The following is a 20,512-nucleotide window of genomic DNA, read 5'->3' on the forward strand; positions in this document are numbered from 1 at the left end:
GCATTTCAAATGACCATTTCAAATATTTATTCCATTGATGTTTCATTATCCAAAACACAAGGAAGCCAGAGCAGTATGGACTCTTCCAGCTCAGTCCACTGAGCCCTAAACATGGACTGCATGGACATTTATCCAAAATATATTTACATGTGATTAAAGGACCAGTGTGTAAGATTTAGTGGCATCTAGCGGTTAAGTTGCAGATTGCAACCAACTGAATACAACCCTTTGTCTGTTCTGGGCTACTGTAGAAACACGGTGGTGGAGGCCTCCGTGGATGGGAGGGAAGGTGATTATACACTAATTACAACATACTTATGAATTTTTGCCAAGTTCATTCTGGCAGATGCCACTAAATTATACACACTGCACCCTTTAAGGGTTTGACAGAATTTGCACTAAATTCTAATATTAAATCTGCTTATTAAATCCAAAACCTTTCAAATCTCCTATCAAATGCATTAGGGTTTAGCTAGAACTCAGACCCAGTTTAGACATGCAGTCACCTTTAATTTGCTGAGAAGGCAGAAACGCTACAGCTTTGAGTGGCGGTAATTTTCTTTGGCCGAGCACAGACACCGGCTTGCAGAGAGCACATTAACCATACAACAGCCAAAAGATTTGTTTTAGCCATGACAGAATTAACATTAATTAGCAACAGCTGATAAAAATGAGATACCTGCTATCGCTGCCTGGAGGAGGAGATATAAAAAGTTTTCATAAAAGCCTGAGTTAAGCGAATCTGGGTATTTTGCCAAACAGCAACCGGATCCAAAACTGAAGTAGATTTTGGAACCAAACTCTGCATATGATACAGATATTGTGAGTCAAATTAGTTACATACAGACAGGTGACAAGTTAAAGGAAAAACTAGTACCAGTCTGAATGCTTGATCCCTACAGTGAGGGGATCTGGAGGCTCTGTTATGCAGTGGGGGGCATTTTGCTGGCATGGTTTGGGTCCACTTGTCCCCTTAGAGGGAAGACTCACTGCAAATCAATACAAAGTTGTTCTGAGTCATCACATTTATCCTATGATGAAACATTTCTATCCTGATGGGAGTGGTCTCTTCCAGGATGACAGTGGTCACGAGGGGTCACTGAATAGTCTGATGACTATGAAAATGATGTGAATCATATGCTATAGCCTTCGCAATCACCAGATCTCAAATTGAACACCTATGGGAGATTTTAGACTGACGTGTTAGACAGCGCTCTCCACCGCCATCATCATCAAAACACCAAATGAGAGAATATCTTTTGGAAGAATAGTGTTCATCCTTCCAGTAGAGTTCAGAGACTTGTAGAATCAATGCCAAGGTGCATTGACGCTGTTCTGGTGGCCCAACACCTTACTAAGACACTTTATGTTGGTTTTTCCCTTAATTTGTCACCCGTCTGTGAATGTTTACTTCAAAAGCCTTTCAGTTCTATTCAAAGAGTACATCCACCCTCAAATTCTGCTTGGACATTCTCAAAGATTACAGTTTAAAACTGCAAAAGAGGAGTGGGGGTGAACATCTGTGTGATTGGCCATGCTTTCACCCATCTGCTTTTATACTGAGCTTTTTTTCCTCTTGGATGACATGTCTTAGGACAACAGTTCTTGTACACACAAACATTTCAAAATGAATAGCTTCTTCTCATTCCATCCTTTAGGTTGTGTATTGAGCCTGTTCAACCAGCACATATGTGATAACTGTTGACAAAATGACTTGTATTGTTTCACTCTATGTGAGACAAGTATTTGTTTATAGAAGTTTACTGCTTTTTTGGTGCAGTTACTCTTTAATGAAATCCCAACCATATGCAGAACTCCTGATTATCTGAGCAGTCTGTGTGTGTGTGTGTGTGTGTGTGTGTGTGTGCATTTCTTTTCTTTGTAGTTCTGTCTTACCATCACAGGAGGGCGTGTCGAGGTTGGCAGTGAATCCACTCTCACACATACAAAGATAGGATCCCTCTGTGTTGAGACACTCCCCGTGAGGGGAACAGAGCTCTGGCTCATCCATACACTCATCAACATCTGAGAGGATGAGAGAGAAATCCACTCAGAGGTGGAAAAAGCAGCACTACACACCATGTCACTGTTACACTTGAAAATCTAAATCTCCCGGATCATAAACAGAGTGAGAGAATGTATCACTGCTCCAGTGCTCACCTCTGCAGCTGGTGCCGTTGATCTGTCGGTATCCCTTGGGGCAGGTACAGGTGTAGGAGCCCATGTTGTTAACACACTCTCCTACGGCCTCACAGGGCCTGGCTTCCTCTAAACACTCATCCACATCTGGAACATACACACATTAGTCCAATGAGAGTAGGTTTCTCAGGTTGAAACTATTATAAAGAGGGGAATGACATCCGACTGTACTTGCTGACAAATTAGATTTTGACAAATAGTTTCCAGTAGCAACAAATTAGGCAAACATATTCATGGGTAGATTTGAGCTTGATTACATATCATACATTTTTAAAATATATTGGTACATTGATTTATTTTTCCTTTCGGGTTGTTTTGTGAATACACTAAAGAATTTCATTTGCAATCATACACAAAAATGGCATCAAAATTCACTGTTCACTTTGAACTAAAGTCTGGACAGCATTATATTCTTGGACCGTTTGGAAAACATCATGTGATTCCATTCACACCGAGGTACTAAGACAGATTACAAAGTTATTATTCCCCCGATCTGAGGAAAGTCTGCCTTACAGTCAATTACTTTAACCCGTAAATGGGAAAGCACATATAAATATTTTGGCAGTTTAATTAATTGCTATTTTCTAATGTATCTAGGCTAAAATAACACAATTTTGTGATTTTTTTCAAAATATGACCTTTATTTTCCAGTTTACACTCTGTATCTCCTGAAACACATTGTCCATTTAGAGTATACATTTAACATTTTCCCATTTTTTAACAGTTCATGTGTCAACATTAAAAACATTTTATAAACAATTATTTAGCTACTTTCTTTCATGTTTTGCATACAAAGTTGAAAAAAGTTAATCACATATGTTTTGAACAATGGAAACAAATCTAATCTTTGAATAAATAATGAGCTATTAACATTTATTAACAAAACATTTTATTCCTGTTTTCATACTACCATCTTCCCTGTGTTGCCCCTACACTAGCAGTTGCTCACAGTTGTGAGCATTTTGACAAGTGACAATGCAAAGCCTCACTTTGCACTTCTGACACATGATAGAGGTCTGTCCATCCTGTCATGTCCTGCATCAGCCTTACACTGACAGGATAGGGATGTGGTCAATCCCGTCATATCTCATATCATCCAAAGGCCTGGGGACTTTTGGCTGTTTGATTACTCTTGGTGGTGTATTTTCTTCATTTCCTTTGGAGGGCCGTCCCCTTTTCTGTTTTTTGGGGTAGACGAGTCCTTTGGCAGCATCCAACCTGAAGTCTTTCAGACCCTGGTTTTTCTGACCCAGTGCTGCTGCATCACACCAGGGAAAAGCCATGCGTTAATGACAGTAATGTCAGCCATCTGCCAAAATATGCCCAGGTACCACTGGTGGGACTTTGCTGAAATGCCAAATCCACTCCTCCCACGCGAGTGTTGTATTCAGACATAATCTTAGGGCAGGCACACTTATCTTCCCCTTTTCCTCTTTAGAGTAGTGTCTCACTTGGCCAGCAGGTTTGACAGAAGCACAGGAGCTCACCAAGGTGACTGTTTTGTTGTCTACCCATTTGACCATAGCAAGCTTTGCTCTGTTGTTTACACGAAAGTCAAAGCTGACTCTTCCTCTTCGTAGGAGGTTTCATTCTTCTTCCAATCTACAACTCATCAAGTGTTTCTTTCGAATGGTGCTCAAACTTCTGAGGTCCATAGACTTTTTTTTTTAGATGAGTTATCAAACCCAACAATGCGAAACAACTGTCAAAGTAGACGATGCAGTCGGGAGGAGTTTCTGATGGTTCTGCACAGCTGCAGAACAACATTTGCAACTAACCCAAACTCTTTCCCTGGAGTTTGAGTAGCACCATCAAATGTAGACTTCCCCGTGTACACCATGAAGTCATACACAAAGCCAGACACACCAGCACATACAAAGATCCTGAACCCCCATTTCTTGGGTTTGCTGGGTAGATATTGTCACAGACTTCCAGTTTTTTTGGCTTTGAAAGGAACCATCGTCTCATCAATTAAGAACTTATTCTCACTCTCAGTTTCCATACACTTGCTCCTCCTGTGGTCAAGTATAGGCCTCAATAAGGCCTATACTTGACCACATAGGTCAAGTATAGGCCTATATGAGTCAGAGCTCATGTCATCTTGAAAGTGGAGCATCCTGGTTAAACATTTGTACCTCTGTAGTGGCATGACATCTGCTACTTTGTCATATCCTGTATATATTGCCCAGTAATTTCCACTGCAGGCATTTTGACTATACCCACAATCAGCTTTATTCATATGACGGCCTTGATTTCAGAGGCATTTGTGTTGATGCTGCATCCAATGAACTGACACAAATACAAATTTGTCAGGTGAGAAAGATGTCCTTGTCAAAGAATTTGGAGAAGTACATTAGTGGGGTGGAGAACTCATCTGGTGCAGTGAAGCAGCTTTAATGTATCACTAGACTGGTGCTCAAACTCTGTTTTTTGCAACTACTGAAAATCAAAAAATGTCATCAATGTTAAAAAAAAAAACATATCCAACCCTATCCCCCAATCAACAAAACAAACCACCTAACTATATGTAATTTTACAAACTCCTGTGTGTGTGTGTGTGAGAGAGAGAGAGAGAGAGAGAGAGAGAGAGAGAGAGAGAGAGAGAGAGAGAGAGAGAGAGAGAGAGAGAGAGAGAGAGAGAGAGAGAGAGAGAGAGAGAGAGCGCGTGGGGGTTCCTTCCCTCCACTCACAGCAAAACCACTAGATCTTTTACATAACAATTTGCATTACTTATCTGATCTTATCAAACTATGGTTTGTTCCCTCCTCTGCCTCATCACTAGAGCTACCATTGTCAGTGCTTCTGTTCTCACACTGGCCCTTTGTAAACAGCTCATCTTCCTCACTGGTTCCCTCTTCTGAATCTGAGGAACCATCAGGTGGCAAAACTCTCTCTTTTGTGAACTGAAATGCTGCTGACAGAAATTCCCTGAAAACATACTGTAAGTGCACTGGTAAATTAATCACATACAGAGCAAAATAAAGAGTAATAAATATTTTAAACCTTTATATTTCTATCTGAAGAGTGTAAGCCTCAACTTATTACTCAATATAAGTATATCTATGAGTGATTATCCCTGTTTTATACTCCTATCTAGGCAATGTATCCTACAGGATACAGACATCCGATGCCTGATTATCAATGTATATAATGTAATTCATTATTTTTCAACAAGAACATATAAAATCATCCTTAAAAACAATAAGTCCCTACAAAATCGAATAAACCTCATGGCCAGTATCTTTGTCCATGTATGCTGCCATTTTGGATTTTGATACAAATGGTGAGTATACAGTATTTTTGAATGTTGGCATGAAGCCACATGACCTGAGTACTTGACCCATCCCCCCTTCAGTGTTTCTCATGATATAAAATGCACCCATCCCATTTAATGCCGATTCCCCCACAGCCTGTCAAAGGACTTTATCCCCCAGGATACAGAAACCATTTAAAGAGGACCTATTATGCCCATTTCCAGCTCTAAATTTTTATTTTTGGACTCCACTAGAGAAGCTTTGCATGATTCACAGTTCAAAAAACTCCTTATTTATCTTTTACTGACCCTGTAAGCAGACCCTCAGTATAGCCTTTGTCTCTTTACAGTCTGTTTTAACTCCTATCTCTTTCAGACCCCCTTTTCGATAAGCCCAGTCTGTTCTGATTGGCCAGCTTTACGTATCAGTTGTGTAAAGTTACCACTGATACAAACCCAACATTTTCTGCTTTACTGTTTCAAATTAAAAGCTTTTAAATGACTAAATAAAAGGAGACTTTTATTATGAAGAATTTACAGGAAGTGAAGCATGTTCCTATTATCAGCACTTAGCTGAACTAAAAACCAGTCGAAACAACAACATATGTAGGTAAACTACTTATTTTACTTTGCCCTGTTGTATAAGGCCATATCAAATCAGGTGTTGCGGCACACCACTGCAGGGTTGAGCAGAGGTGTGTGGGGGTGTTTGTGCTCTAGGACATAACTGCTGTGAATCAATCAGAGAATAACATTTTTTTTGATCTGATTCACCAGCCTTCTCGCTACCACCGCTCCCTCTCTTCATTCACTTTCTAGCTCACTTGACCACAGCTTCTCTCTCTCTCTCTCTCTCTCTCTCACTGGTGAGTCGGGAAGCCGACAGCAAAGCTAGCTGTGATTGGCCACCACAGTGTGACATCAGGTTGTGTTTCTCGCAGGTCGCTGCGGCCAAAACATCTGCAGCCTAAACGCACTAATCCAATTCAAATGAATGGGAGGACTGGTGTTTTTCACCACACCACCTGATTTCCAACACAATGGAAAAACACCATAATGTTAGCAGAGTGGAGCCGTGAACTTGCACACTGTAAGTGGAGCAGATGTCCATATAATGAAATCCGTCACAAGCCAACATCAGCTTGGGCTGAAACTAGAAAAAACCTTTGGAAACATAGCGTTCAGAGCAGTCTGAAGCTGGTGCTTTCACTCACAGGAATTACTTCAACATACGTTTCTACTTATTATTTGACACATCGGCCACTTTTAACATGAAAATCCGACATTGTGACATTATGTATATGTCTGAAAATAAGGAAAGCATAATAGGTCCCCTTCAATATAATATAGATGCATACAATATATGACTCTGATGATTATTTCATAACACAAGCTGAATATGTGTCAGTACTCTGAGGAATATAGCTATGGAATGTTTTTATTGACAAAAAAAAACCTTTTAATAGCCTAAAACCAAAGTTTATGGTAAAATTTCAAAGTCACTTTAAGATAAGATTCGTAAATACTGATCCTAGTACTGGCAGGTTGAATTACAACCTGTCACAAGAGGGTGCTTATTTTAACAGATTATTTGGTGAAGTTTGGCCTGCTATTTTGTAACCCTTTTTTTTATTAAATATACCCACTGGTCATTTTCCTTGTCATAATTGCACAGTGTTACTCTTTAATGAAAGATAGACACTCTATCATCATCTCTTAACTGACATTATCATCTAACAGTGCCTTCGTTTATTCACTGAAATGTCCTTGTAATCTACTTTACGTTGGCACAAAAAAAGGAACTGAAAATTAGAGTCTGCGTATATTCTATTCACAGTGCTTATAATCAGAGTGATAATGAGCTTTGAGTTATTGGCAGTTTGATTCATGAGTTGACCCACATCCCCTGTAGGAGAGGAAGCAGTGAAAAGAACTATATAGAGAAATATACAGTACATAGTATATATAGTGAGTCAACCTTGAGTTGGGATTGTTTGGTCAATCATCATAATTATTTACAAGGTCATAAAAGAACTGGGATGTTTACTCCAAAGCCAACAAGGATGAGAGGTCCTAAAAGTAACAGCTACTGAGCTTACATGTCAACAAATCCAACTCCATGACAACTGAGCAAACTCCATCCACTGTTGAAGGCCATGTAACACTGTTGAAAGCTTCAGAAAAAGCTGGAGAGTGAACCTTGAGTTAGGACTGTTTTGTCAAACAAAACAGAATATTTTTGAATTCATTACCTTGTTACTTGAACACTTTCTGACATAAATGAAGCCTCTCAGTGACCTGTTGTTCTATGAGTGACAGTTTTGTACAGTACGATGACTCTACACACACGCTGTAATTTTGTGTAAAACACGTGTTTGGTTGCTACACAGTTGAAGTGAAGTGCATCTGCCTGAAATGTCTGTGCATTAGCAAATAATTTATTCAGAGCGCAGTTCTATTGACAATTTTTGTAGAACTGATATCATCACTCAAAATCTAATTTGCACACAAAAACACAAGCAATTATATTTATAAACAAGATGCAATGGCATCAGGATGAATGTGGTTATCTGTCTACCCCCTTGTGGCCATTAAGACACATCAACATCTAAAGACACCAGGATCATTCACCCTTCTCCTCTCTGCACTACTGCAGTGATTTACGTCTTTGACACTGTGTCCTTGCTAAATTAAAAGCCATGTCTTCCATCAGCAACTAATTGAAACCATAAAACAAAAACACATCACGCGCATGTTTTCCTGATTAACACCTGCAACATACTGTGCTGTACTTTGATATCAATGAGGCAATGATAACAGACAAAAAGAAGTTATTTACAGCTTATTAATCAGAAGGAATCTTATTGTTGTCTACTAAATTGTAAAATATCTAATAATAAGATAACTCAAGTGTATTTACATACATTTTATTATTACATTTTTGTGCATTTAGATTAGTATTGTAGACTTGTTGTTGGTGTATTCAGTTAGTTGAGCTCTGACAATTTGTTGGTTTTTTTTGGTATGTATCAAAAAAAAAAAAAAAATCAAACTTCCCTGGAAGGTAGAAAATTTGATTCATCGAACTACATGTTTTGGAAAATGATCCACAACAATACAAGGTTCAAGCAATTTGTAGTTACTAATGTAAAACCAGCAGCCTGTTTTTGTGTTGTGCTGTAAAACATGTCATAAAGTTAATTATTATTATTATATTGTGTGCACCGGTAGTGCTGTATATCTTACCGTCACACTGGTCTCCAGCCGGCGACACTCTGAAGCCGGGCCCACACTGACAGATAAAGGAGCCCTCGGTGTTCTGGCAGTGGCCTCTGGTACAGACTCGCTGATCCTGGCACTCATCTATATCTGAAACATCACAAACAATGAACACATAAACAAAGCATGCAAAGATTCAAGCAATTGATTTTTCACATATTTTTGCCCAGCACTTTAGTTTTTTAACAACAGATAAACAAGAGTAAAAGAGGTAAATGAATTCATTTTTTAATTAACTTAATTAAGCAATTTGTAAACAATAATGAAGAAGCTGCTCCTATAACACTGAACAACTTCCTGCATTGTTTCCTCACGTACTATAGCAGCAGTGAGGGATCTGATTTATAGTCTGAGTGTTACACACTGTTGAGAGCTGATCTAATTAAATGGAGGAGGGCTAACACTTCAGGTAAACACAGGCAGAGCATACTGTAATTGGTCAATATTATATTGATATACAATGTCAGAACTGAGTGGCCTTTAATAATTAAACTTTGTTTATTTGGTACCAAAATCAACTGTAGAGTAAATATTGAAATTCCACGATGTGTTGATCCTGAACAATGAAACCTGAGAAATGTATAAAGTGAGGAATTGATGTCTCCAGATTCATCCAGTTTCAGTGTGGAACATGAACAACATTTTGGATGAAGTCCTCTTGGTAAGCAGTAAAGTAAGGAAAGTGTTTTTTGAATGTTAAAGCCATAATTTCATGACTTAATACATGATTATGAGGTAACAACATATTTAATGGCACTTGACTATGCAGTTATTATGCCGTTTATATTTATAGGGTAGTCTGACCACCACAGTTCCTGACCAACAGCTTAATCATTTTGACTCAAGGCAAGTATTTCTAATGATTAGCTTTGTAGCAGAGACAAACTGCAGCGCAATCCCCAAAATGACTCAAAATCAAGCACACACTGGTTTAGAACCCTTGGTGAAACTCAAATAAAAACTACTGAGGTCTACAAATGAAGCACAGACTGAAAGACGTCACTGTCTTGGCACAATTTTACATAAAGCCCCATTACATGAACAAGGCAGGAGCCTTCATGGTAGTGCATGTTCCACTGGTTGCAGCAGCTTTTCATACACTAACTAAATAAGGTTACACCGTTACAATTGAAATCAGTAATAATATATTTTTTGGTAGAACAACAACAACACTGACATACAATAACCTTATAAAGTTATTGTATCTAACAGGTTAGCAAATCTTTAGCTCTGTTTTGGTTTCCACCAACTCCAGAAAAACATCAACCTCTTTTATTTGCTAAATGCTCCACTACGTTCACCAGCTAGTTGCTAACTGCAGTTTAGTGTTGGACAGGTAGTGTACAGCAGAGCTATTAAGCTGAAAACAGCTGCCTGATGCTGCTGAAAACAATGTTAATGGCAGCAGAGAGTGAACCAAAACAGTAAAACTGTGGGCTGTAAAAACCAAAAAAACAAGCTGAAAAACACTGATTCTCTGTGTGGAGCTGAGGGGAACTGCAGAGTTGGTGATAATTCTCTGTGGATTTGTCTCTATGAGCAACACCTTTCACATTACACATAGTCATTCACTGTTAATATAAAACTACAGTGTAACTTTGAGGGATAAAGCTGGTGATTTTCTATGTTTTTCTTACTGTCAACAAATCTCATGTACAGAGCCAAACCAACAATGAACTCATCCTACTTACAAGAACTGTGTGTGTATCCAAAGCCTGATATATCATATTCCTCTGTGCCTCAGACCTCCGTTGTTGCCATGGCATCTGCCTTATACAGACCTACTCTCCTGAGACTGAAAATGTGATCGCTGTTATTAGTCTTTGGAGCCGTTCCTAAACAACCTACTGGGCCAAAACTCTTCGTAATGAAGGAACATGTCACCCTGTGGAGCGGTGTGATTCATTGACGTAGTTTCAATAGTTTTTGGACAACAATGGAGATCTACAGCACAGGGGAATCCGATATATCAGGCTTTGGATACAAACATAATACTTGTAAGTAGATAAATCCATTGTTGGTTTGGCTCTGCACATGAGATTTGTTGACAATAAGAAAAACATAGAAAATCACAGCCTTATCCTTTATGCTAGTGATCCTAAAGCTAATTAAGACCTTTAAGACCATAACTTCCAAAAATAACAATTTAACAAAATATTAAACCTAACTGACAATCATATGTTAAGATAGGTATGACTTTGTTTTATTTATATGCACATAGAGATTATGCAACATAATCAACATTACTTGGTCATTTAGTCTAATGGTATTGGCATAACATTTTTTAATTTGAGGTATATTGATGGTTTTGTTTAATATAATTTAGGATGTGCTCTTACTCCTTAAATCTAATCTAATCTAATATATTAGCAAGCACGTTTCTTGTAATGGTCAATAAGCTACTCAATAGTTAAACATGGCAGTTATTTAGGTATAAATATTCAGTAACTACTAACTACAACTAGTTTGTATGGTGCAACCTGTTTTCATTTATTGATGTGTAAATCTCCATTTGGTAAACACATATTTTGTAAGCAGGTTAAGTTTGAACTCACAAACAACTGGTGTCACCAACTCCACTGATCTCCATTCATCAGTACAAGCTAGATCATTAGTATTCTGTTGCTATAAAAAGGCTTTAATCCATATTTATTTCCTGTCTGCATTCATATCAGCAAACACTGCAAAAGGAAAAAAACTCATTCACACATTTAAATTGGGTGAATGAGGAAGTCAGCAGTGAAAAACACGACACAATAAAATACAATACTGAGATAATACCAGCACCGGACAATAAGAACCCTGTTCATTATTGACATAGCAAGATCTGGAGCTACTTTAAATTCACTTCTTACACACACACACACACACACACATACACACAAACACATACGTTAGTCTAGGAGATGTGACATTTCCCTGTGTTTGGCAGTGTCATGCAAACATCTGTGAGCTGGGTTATTAACTTCTATAAAGGACTCTGTGGCATGGACTAATTATTTCCTCTCGCCACCACCACCATTCACTGCCACCCCATTGTGGCTTGGCTTGCCCTGCATGGTGTGTGAGTAGTCAAAACCTCACAGCTAACCCTGTGTCACATGGGATACAGGAGCAGCAAACTATTGAAAGAGGAGAGATGGGCACACCTTTGGTTTCTGGTAGAAATAATACCACTTCCAGGAAAATGTGGGCCCATACTGTGTGTTCTTTGGAATGGATCATTGGTTTTACTGCTTGATTGGTGGGATATTTTATTCTACATGTGTTTCCTGAGCTGATTTCTTATGTGTTGATGGCCAGACATTACGCACCATGAGGTTAGGATGTAATCTAACTATTCCAAGAATGGTACATTAAATTCAGACTGCCTCTGGTTCAGGTGTTAGGAATACACTCTATATTTGAGCCAAAGAGGCAGGATGTGTACACAACCAAAGATGCAATTCTTCCACATAAGCCAAACTTATTTTAGGACAAAGTAATGAGTATAGCAGCTTTAAATTAAAGGCGTACATGCATTGTGATAAGGTTTCATTTTACCACCCAGACACATAAATACACAAATACAGAGTTAGACCTACCTACACACTGGCCTCCCTGTGCCAAGAACCCATGCGGACAGGAGCCACAGTTGTAACCCCCAGGCACATTGAAGCAGATACCAGATGGACACACTGTCCTGTTTGCACATTCATCGATATCTGTAAAACAAAATATATAAAGCTGTCAAAAAAATACTATTATATACAGCCAGGTCTTGATACCTTCTAACACACTGTATTGCTGAAGTCAGAATTCATAAACCCTTCTTGAGTCCCACTGACACCAAGAGTGGGTTGTGGGCGGGCACACATAACTTAGTGAATTGTGAAAATCTAGCACCTAAACAATTCCAACCCCAACGCCACACAGAATGTTGATATCATGCAGTTCAGATTATGTTCAATGACAATGTTTTTTACCATTTGAGCACATAGTTTTAAATTGTTATGGCTCATAAACTAGGGTCAATTTATGTCTTATGCCGCAGTAAAATATTCACTTTTTTAGCTTTGTTTTGGTCTCCACCAACTCCTGAGAAATATATCTGGCTCTTTAGCTGCTAAATGCTCCACTATGTTCATGCCACTAACTTTGCCTGTCTGCTGTTTGGTGCTGGGCAGGTAGTGTACAGTGGGTTCACCAGAGCTTTTACACTGAAAACAAGGTTCATGAGAGCAGTGAGAATGAACCATTAGCGTAAGCTGGTTTCTCTGAGTAACTGGGTTATTGCAAGTAAACGCACCAAGTAGAGCAGGGTGATAATTGTGAGTAGTTTCAAAGATATTTATATTATATATGTATGTATATGTATATATATAATAACCAGCGTATTAGGTGCATTACTGCTGCCTTCTGCTTTGGAGTGTGGATCAGAGATTAAATCCTCCACATTAATTCTGTCTGTCTAATACACTCAGAGAAAACTCTACTGCTGAACTTTTACTACTGCTGAAGTTTTAATGCTGAACTCCTGAACTCCAGTCCTCCTAAATTCTTCCTTCACATATCATCTTTCTTGATCATACTTTGTACAATCTATGATTGTATGTGTAATAGTCTCCTCAGACAGGTGGTATAATTACCACCATTTGTACTTGGCTACATCGAACAATAACGAACATTTAAGGAAGGGATGAAACATCTTTAATGTAGTCCCATCATGGTTTTTGGTGTTTTTAGAAAGCCATATGCTGGGGTCAGACTAAGCTTCCTTTGGACATATGACTGTGGTGAATCTGTTTTTATCTCCAGCATTCAGTCAAGCTGAAGCTTTGACTGAATGCTGGTTGTCACCCATTTAAAATCAAGTACTTGAACTCTATATAATAATAGCACCAGTGCAGACAGGTTCAAGAGTCAAAAATGTATGGTAGGAAATCTGTTTAGTTGACTCTGCACCACATTGTAATGACTCTTTTTTTTAGGATTCCAAAATACTCTATGTCTAAAAACTCCTACTCCTGAGCCTGTTTTTGTATTAATCTTATTAATAGATACCTTGGTTGCATATCCACATGCATATAAACATCTCAGAGAAGTCATAATCTTATCCCTCATCTGAAGAGAAGAGATTTTATTACAGCTGTGGGGAAATAACCATCAGGCCTGTTTGCCCTCACAGCCCTAATTCAGTATCATTTTGGTGGGTGGGGAAAGCTGCGTTGAAATGGCAGGAAACCACGTAATGACAGAGTGCTTCATATTTATATCCCAATAAGGGGGATGAAGCAGAGAGCAGGGTGGTGCAGACGCTGGTAACAGTGTGGTTGCTGGTCTTGTCCAAAATTCCACTGAGTTTTAATTCTATTAGTATGCACTTGTTAGTATGCAAATCTTATGTTTGACCAATGCCAGAGGCTGTGCTTTTACATAGAATACTGTACATAGTGTTCTGATGCTTGACGCTGCATTTTGTATTTATATGAAATGGACATGTAGGTACTGATCATTTTTATGCCCTTCTCGCAGCGGGAGCGAATGTCAGTCTGTCCATACATCCATCCAACACTCTGGTCCAGAAAAAGATACAGTATCTCGAAAACTACTGCCTAATTACCAAAAACTTTGTTCTGGACATTTGTGGTTGCAAAGGTTTGGTTTCATTACTGTGTTCAGACAGAACGTGAAGCGAATTTTAGACATGGAGCATTTGCATACAATGTCAATGCAAAGAAGCGAATAGACGCAAATTCACCCACGGCACCGCAAATTGATGTGAATATGCATCCGCAGGAGTTGAAAATGTTCCAACTTGAGCAAGATATTTGCATGCATCACAGGGCTTTATGAATGTACTTCATAAACATACAGAGAGGACAGCAAAAAGGAGAGAGACTGAGGGGAAATAACAGAAAGAACTAGAGTTCAGTCAGAGGCTGAACTGAACAGAAACAATAAGCTAGCTTATTACAACCAATGTACAGTAATGTACAGTATTTTGACTGTTTGGGCTGAATAAACACAAATGGTCCAGCAGGAAAATACACGCAAATGACACAAAAATTTGATTCTGTCTGAACACACCATTAGCTTCTGCTATAAGATCAGAATTTCCCTTTGACCAGCACTTTGGTCCCTGTCAGGGAATGTTAAAAACTAATAGCCCTCTGACCATTCCTGCAGTGCCACCATCAGGCTAAAGTTTCCATTTATCCATAAGAAATCTAATTTTTAATCTAAAAGATAAAAATGTGATGGGCAAATGCAAAAGTGAGAGCAGGCCCAAACATATGCAAATTTGCTCTGTGAGGCACAAATTGGGGGTGCATGTGTCTATCTAGCTACAGCTTACATCTGTACAGTTGGTACATTGACTGTTTTGGCCATATAAACAGACTATGAAAACTCCAAACTCTGGTCAAAGTTGCATTAATAACAATGCAAAAATGTGCATGTTCGTGTTCCATCTGAATGCATTCATTCCAACATTCTTCTGGTTTCGGATGTATTGTCAAATGTTTTGGTGAAATTTGTTTAAAAATATAATGAAACAGAAAATGTTGTGCATACAGCACAAATTACAACAAGATACTGAATATCACCGGGGACTCACTGTTTGACTGATTCGAACACCATTTGAACCACTTGATATCTACCATCTAGAGAATGTCTGTTTCAATTTTGGTAGCATATGAGTTGTGGAGATATATAAGTTAATTTATTTTGCATATTTTGAAAAATATAGTGTTACGGTTAGGGTTAGGGTTATAGGTGGCAGTGAGGCAAACCTTTGTCACAATTCAGAGGATGTACTGAAAACATTTCATCTCTGTGGGATGTATGGGTGATTTATTTTGATTTTTTGAAATTTGGATTGTGAAATGTCTTGAAATTTAGATTTGTTGTAATAAGCCACACCCACTTAAAATAAATCATAACCAAATTTCATGCCTTGAGTGAGTCATCACCCTAGATCGTGCAAACCAAATTTCTTACGAATCCATGCAGCCGATTACAAGATATAAACTTTTCACATTTGTGGCATCCCCTAGTGGCAGAATATTCCAGGACTGCGCAGCAAAGCTCAGACCTAGCATCTGAATGTGTGCACCAATAGCTTAAGCCAATTTTGATTTTTGAGCATTTAGGTAAAATTGAACTTAAAGACATGGGTTTAAAAATGTATCATTTGAAAATGGTATGGAATAGCAAAAATCCAAAAAAGTACTTTTTCTGGCTTGGTCCAGATATGCTATGTGCCAAATTTGATGCCAATTGCTCAAAATTTGTGGGAGGAAACAGATTTGGAAAAAAATTCAAAATGGCTGAAAATCTATCTAGGCACAAATGGACATCGCTTATATGGATAGAACTGTCTGGATCCACAGAGGAAGAAATTTGTTTCTGAGACTAGATCTTAGTGCTGCATTCGACACAATTGACCATCAAATCCTTTTGCAGAGACTGGAACATTTAATTGGCATTAAAGGAACTGCATTAAGCTGGTTTAAGTCCTATTTATCAGACCGATTTCAGTTTGTACATGTTAATGATGAATCCTCCGTGAAGGCAAAAGTTAGACACGGAGTTCCACAAGGTTCTGTACTTGGACCAATTCTATTCACCTTATATATGCTTCCTTTAGGTAATATTATTAGGAAACACTCCATAAATTTTCATTGTTACGCAGATGACACCCAATTATATTTATCAGTGAAGCCAGATGAACCCAATCAGTTAAACAAACTCCAAACATGCCTTAACGACATAAAGACCTGGATGACCTGCAATTTTCTACTACTAAATTCAGATAAAACTGAAGTTATTGTGCTTGGCCCTAAACACCTTAGAAACACATTATCTAATGATAAAGCTACTCTGGATGGCATTACCCTGGCCTCCAGCACCACCGTAAGGAATCTGGGAGTTATCTTTGACCTTTAACTCCCACATAAATCAAATCTCAAGGACTGCCTTTTTTCACTTACGTAATATCACAAAAATCAGGCACATCCTGTCCCTAAAAGATGCAGAAAAACTAGTTCACGCATTTGTTACTTCTAGGCTGGATTATTGCAATTCCTTATTATCAGGCTGCCCTAACAAGTCTCTAAAGACTCTCCAGCTGGTCCAGAATGCAGCTGCACGTGTTCTGACTAAAACTAGAAAAAGAGACCACATTTCTCCCATTTTAGCTTCATTACATTGGCTTCCTGTAAAATTTAGAATAGAATTTAAAATCCTTCTCCTAACTTACAAAGCCCTTAATGGTCAGGCACCATCATATCTTGAAGAGCTCATAATACCGTATTATCCCACTAGAACACTGCGCTCCCAGTATGCAGGCTTACTGGTGGTCCCTACAGTCTCTAAAAGTAGAATGGGAGGCAGAGCCTTCAGCTATCAGGCTCCTCTTCTATGGAACCATCTACCGGATTCAGTCCGGGGTGCAGACACCCTCTCTATGTTTAAGAGTAGGCTTAAAACTTTCCTTTTTGATAAAGCTTATAGTTAGGGCCGACCAGGCTCGCCTTAGATCAGCCCTTAGTTATGCTGCTGTGGGCCTAGACTGCTGGGGGACTTCCCATGATGCACTGAGCTCCTCTCTCCTCCTCCTCCTCTCCATCTGTATGCATTCATGTAACATCAATGCATGTCACTATCTTTGCTTCTTCCCCAGAGTTTTTTGTGCTTTCTCATCTCACAGGAAAACCTGAGTCCTGGGCCGAACCTTCGCGGTCCTTCACAGTCCTGATGGCATCCTTCCCTGGCTGTTGCTGCTTGTGCTTGTTGTTGTTGTTGTTGTGATTTTTTTTTTCTGTCCCCCCTCCCCCTTTCCCTCTCTCTTTCTCTCTCTCAACCCAACCGGTCAAAGCAGATGGCCGCCCACCAAGAGCCGGGGTCTGCTTGAGGTTTCTACCCGTTAAAGGGGAGTTTTTCCTTACCGCTGTCGCCAAGTGCTTGCTCATGGGGGAATTGTTGGGTCTCTGTATATTAAAGAGTACGGTCTTGACCTGCTCTATGTGAAAAGATCCTTGAGATGACTTCTGTTGTGATATGGCGCTATATAAATAAAAATTGATTGATTGATTGATTGATTGATTGATTGATTGACTTACACCGTGTCCTAACTGAGCTGAACTTATGTTGGACACCCTATTTTTGTGTACTTCCTGTTGCTAGTATTGAAAGTGCGTCATGGATGAGGAACAACTGATTCATTCAGCTGAAATGAGAAGTTATCTCCACGATACCTACTCAATTCACTACAAAAACCTAAATAAGGTTGCAGCTGGCTGGAGGGAGATCACCAGGGAGCTGGAAGTTTCTTGTTAAGTTGCTGTTGGCTGTACTGTATGTCATTTCCAGTAAAGAATCATCTAAATATCACAATATAAAATGTATGTTTTCTGTTTAAAAAGTACAAACGTAGGATAGCAAGTACCCACCCATCTTTTACTTGAGTAGTTACGTCTCCAGTCTGATCTTGAGTGCTCAGCTCATTGGTACGTGGTTTGTTTATATGATGTAACAGGAGTGCATATTTAATGGATTCGGTGTGGACAGCTAGCGTCCGATGTTATGCAATGTGATGTGATAGTCAGATGCTCGCTTGCTGTTAGGACACAGTGTTACATTTCAAAAGTTAGAGGCCAAAATGTAAAGTTTGTAGTTATAACGCCACCATCTGGCTAATTGGTAAAAATTTTTTGTCTTAGTAGTGTGAGATTTTCAACCTATCAGCCAAGTTAGTTTGGGAACTGTGGCTTTTACTGTTACTGAGACCCAGATACTTTAAGGGCAGAATATTAATAATAATAATTGTTAATAATTCTAACAGACACAATGGGGTTCCAGCAGCTTCACTGCTTGGACCCCTAATAATACAATGTGGCAAAAACATTCTTTGCCCACAATTGGTGAGGCTCAGAGGACAGCAAAATTGCTTATTCCATCCACCACATTCCTGCTGCAGTGTAATGAACGGTGCCAGTAGGGAGGCTGCTGGCAAGTCTTACACTTTTAGGCCCTGTTTACACCTGGTATTAACATCTGTCTCGGGTAATTCCATCACAAGTGGACAGCTCTAAATACAGGTATAAATGCACCCAAGACACATTGAGGACGGATTGAGATCCGATCAATCAGACCACATTCGGAGGTGGTCTGGGCCGCATGTGGCCACATTCAGTTAGCAGTGTAAACGCAATGCATCCTGGACCACATTGACGGACCACCAACTGATGTCCTCTATTTTCCAGCAGACTCGGCAGGGAATTGCATTGCTGCCTCTGTCTTTGAAAATGGAAATGATATACGTGTTTATTTGCATATAGAGCAGGGAAGTGAGATCCAATCACAGGTGGTCACTCAGGACACGTGGAGACGTATGTCAATGCCAGGTGTAAACAGACATACTTAGAGCTGTCCACTTTTCATCGGATCACTCAAGACGGATGTTAATACCAGGTGTAAACAGGGCTTTAGTCTTGTTTATTTCCTACTGAAGGCAAGGTCTATAATTACACTGGTAGGATTTAATGTGTTTTCATTTTCAAGGTGATGGAAAAAGTGGTGGAATGAAGAAAACTTCTCAGTGTGGAACAAAAGCAACAGAAAACATGCTTACAAAAAAAATCTAAAAGACTGAGATACCCATAGTTCACGTTCAACTTGTCATGTGACTATTTTTCATTATGTGATTTCAGTCCTTTTCAGATGGAAGAGACCGATGAGTATTGCTTTTCCAAATTGAGGACTTATTACATCAATGTGTGCTTCAACTGCTGGGTGTGTCTTGCATACAGTATGTTACACGTGTGTGTTTGTGTGTATGTATGGGTTTATGCATGGGATATGTGTGTGTGTAGGAATAAGACAGAACAAACAGTGTGCATGTAATATAGTCTTTCAGAGAAACATCTTTCCTTTGGCAGAATGAGTTGCAACTACTTACCCACACAACTGGTTCCGTCTTCATCGACGAGGAATCCCCGTGGACACACACACAGGAAACTGCCCTCTGTGTTTCTGCAGTGACCGCCAAAGCACAAAGATGGGCTTTCCAAACACTCATCTACATCTGGACACACACACCAGCGACACAGAAGAATTAGACAGAACTCAGTGCTTACCTGTTTATGCAACTGTGGCGGCTAGGTCCATGTTTGTAATTTTGTAGTAAAAAGATATTAAAAGAAAATGTCAAAACTGAATAATTTCTCATACAGAGATATCAGGGCAGTGTCTTGTTGGCATTGTGATATGTTATTCAGTTCACCCACCAGAAGGCAGTCTCAGACGGGTCTGGTACCCAACGGGTAAAAAATAATATTTAATTCACGGGTACAGGCACAGATAAAAATGAACAAAATGTTGACAGGCAGCAGGTGAAATTAACAGGAGAAAAAATAAAATAGAAATTAAAATAAAGCAGCAGTTTTTTAAACATCTAAACCAGATTAACCTTATCAAGCCCAATAAATAGCCATGATTTTTTTTTTTTTTGAATTCCCACATCACAACCTTTCACCCCTCAATTCACATCCGGTCAAGTGATAGGAAGTCAGTGATGAAATAGCAGTGAATGCTAGCAGTTAGTGGAAAAAAGAAAAATGGACGACCTAAACACAGAAAATACCCAGCGGTGAATACAAAATTGTGGGCAATACGTTGTCGAAGGCCAAGTTGGATGTATGGGAGAAATTTGGTGTGATAGGAGACTGTGAGAATAACATTGTCTAATCCAGTTAGTGGTGAAATTTGCTGTTGTGTTTTTTTATATTCTAATTTAAG

At 39.1% G+C, this 20,512-nt stretch overlaps 1 protein-coding gene across 6 annotated transcripts in view; it reads right to left on the reverse strand.

The window, feature by feature from the left end:
- ltbp1 (latent transforming growth factor beta binding protein 1) overlaps positions 1–20,512 on the reverse strand; it is a 156,255-nt gene that overhangs the window by 17,536 nt on the left and 118,207 nt on the right. For all 6 annotated transcript variants that reach the window (XM_042433005.1, XM_042433004.1, XM_042433002.1 and 3 more), the window contains 5 exons: positions 19,674–19,799; positions 12,316–12,435; positions 8,699–8,821; positions 2,161–2,286; positions 1,897–2,025 (listed from right to left, as the gene is read on the reverse strand). In XM_042433005.1, the coding sequence (XP_042288939.1) occupies positions 1,897–2,025; positions 2,161–2,286; positions 8,699–8,821; positions 12,316–12,435; positions 19,674–19,799 (624 nt within the window). The remainder of the gene's footprint in view (positions 1–1,896; positions 2,026–2,160; positions 2,287–8,698; positions 8,822–12,315; positions 12,436–19,673; positions 19,800–20,512) is intronic.

The sequence above is a fragment of the Thunnus maccoyii genome, chromosome 14, assembly GCF_910596095.1.
Source record: "Thunnus maccoyii chromosome 14, fThuMac1.1, whole genome shotgun sequence".
NCBI classification, from domain to species: Eukaryota; Metazoa; Chordata; class Actinopteri; order Scombriformes; family Scombridae; genus Thunnus; species Thunnus maccoyii.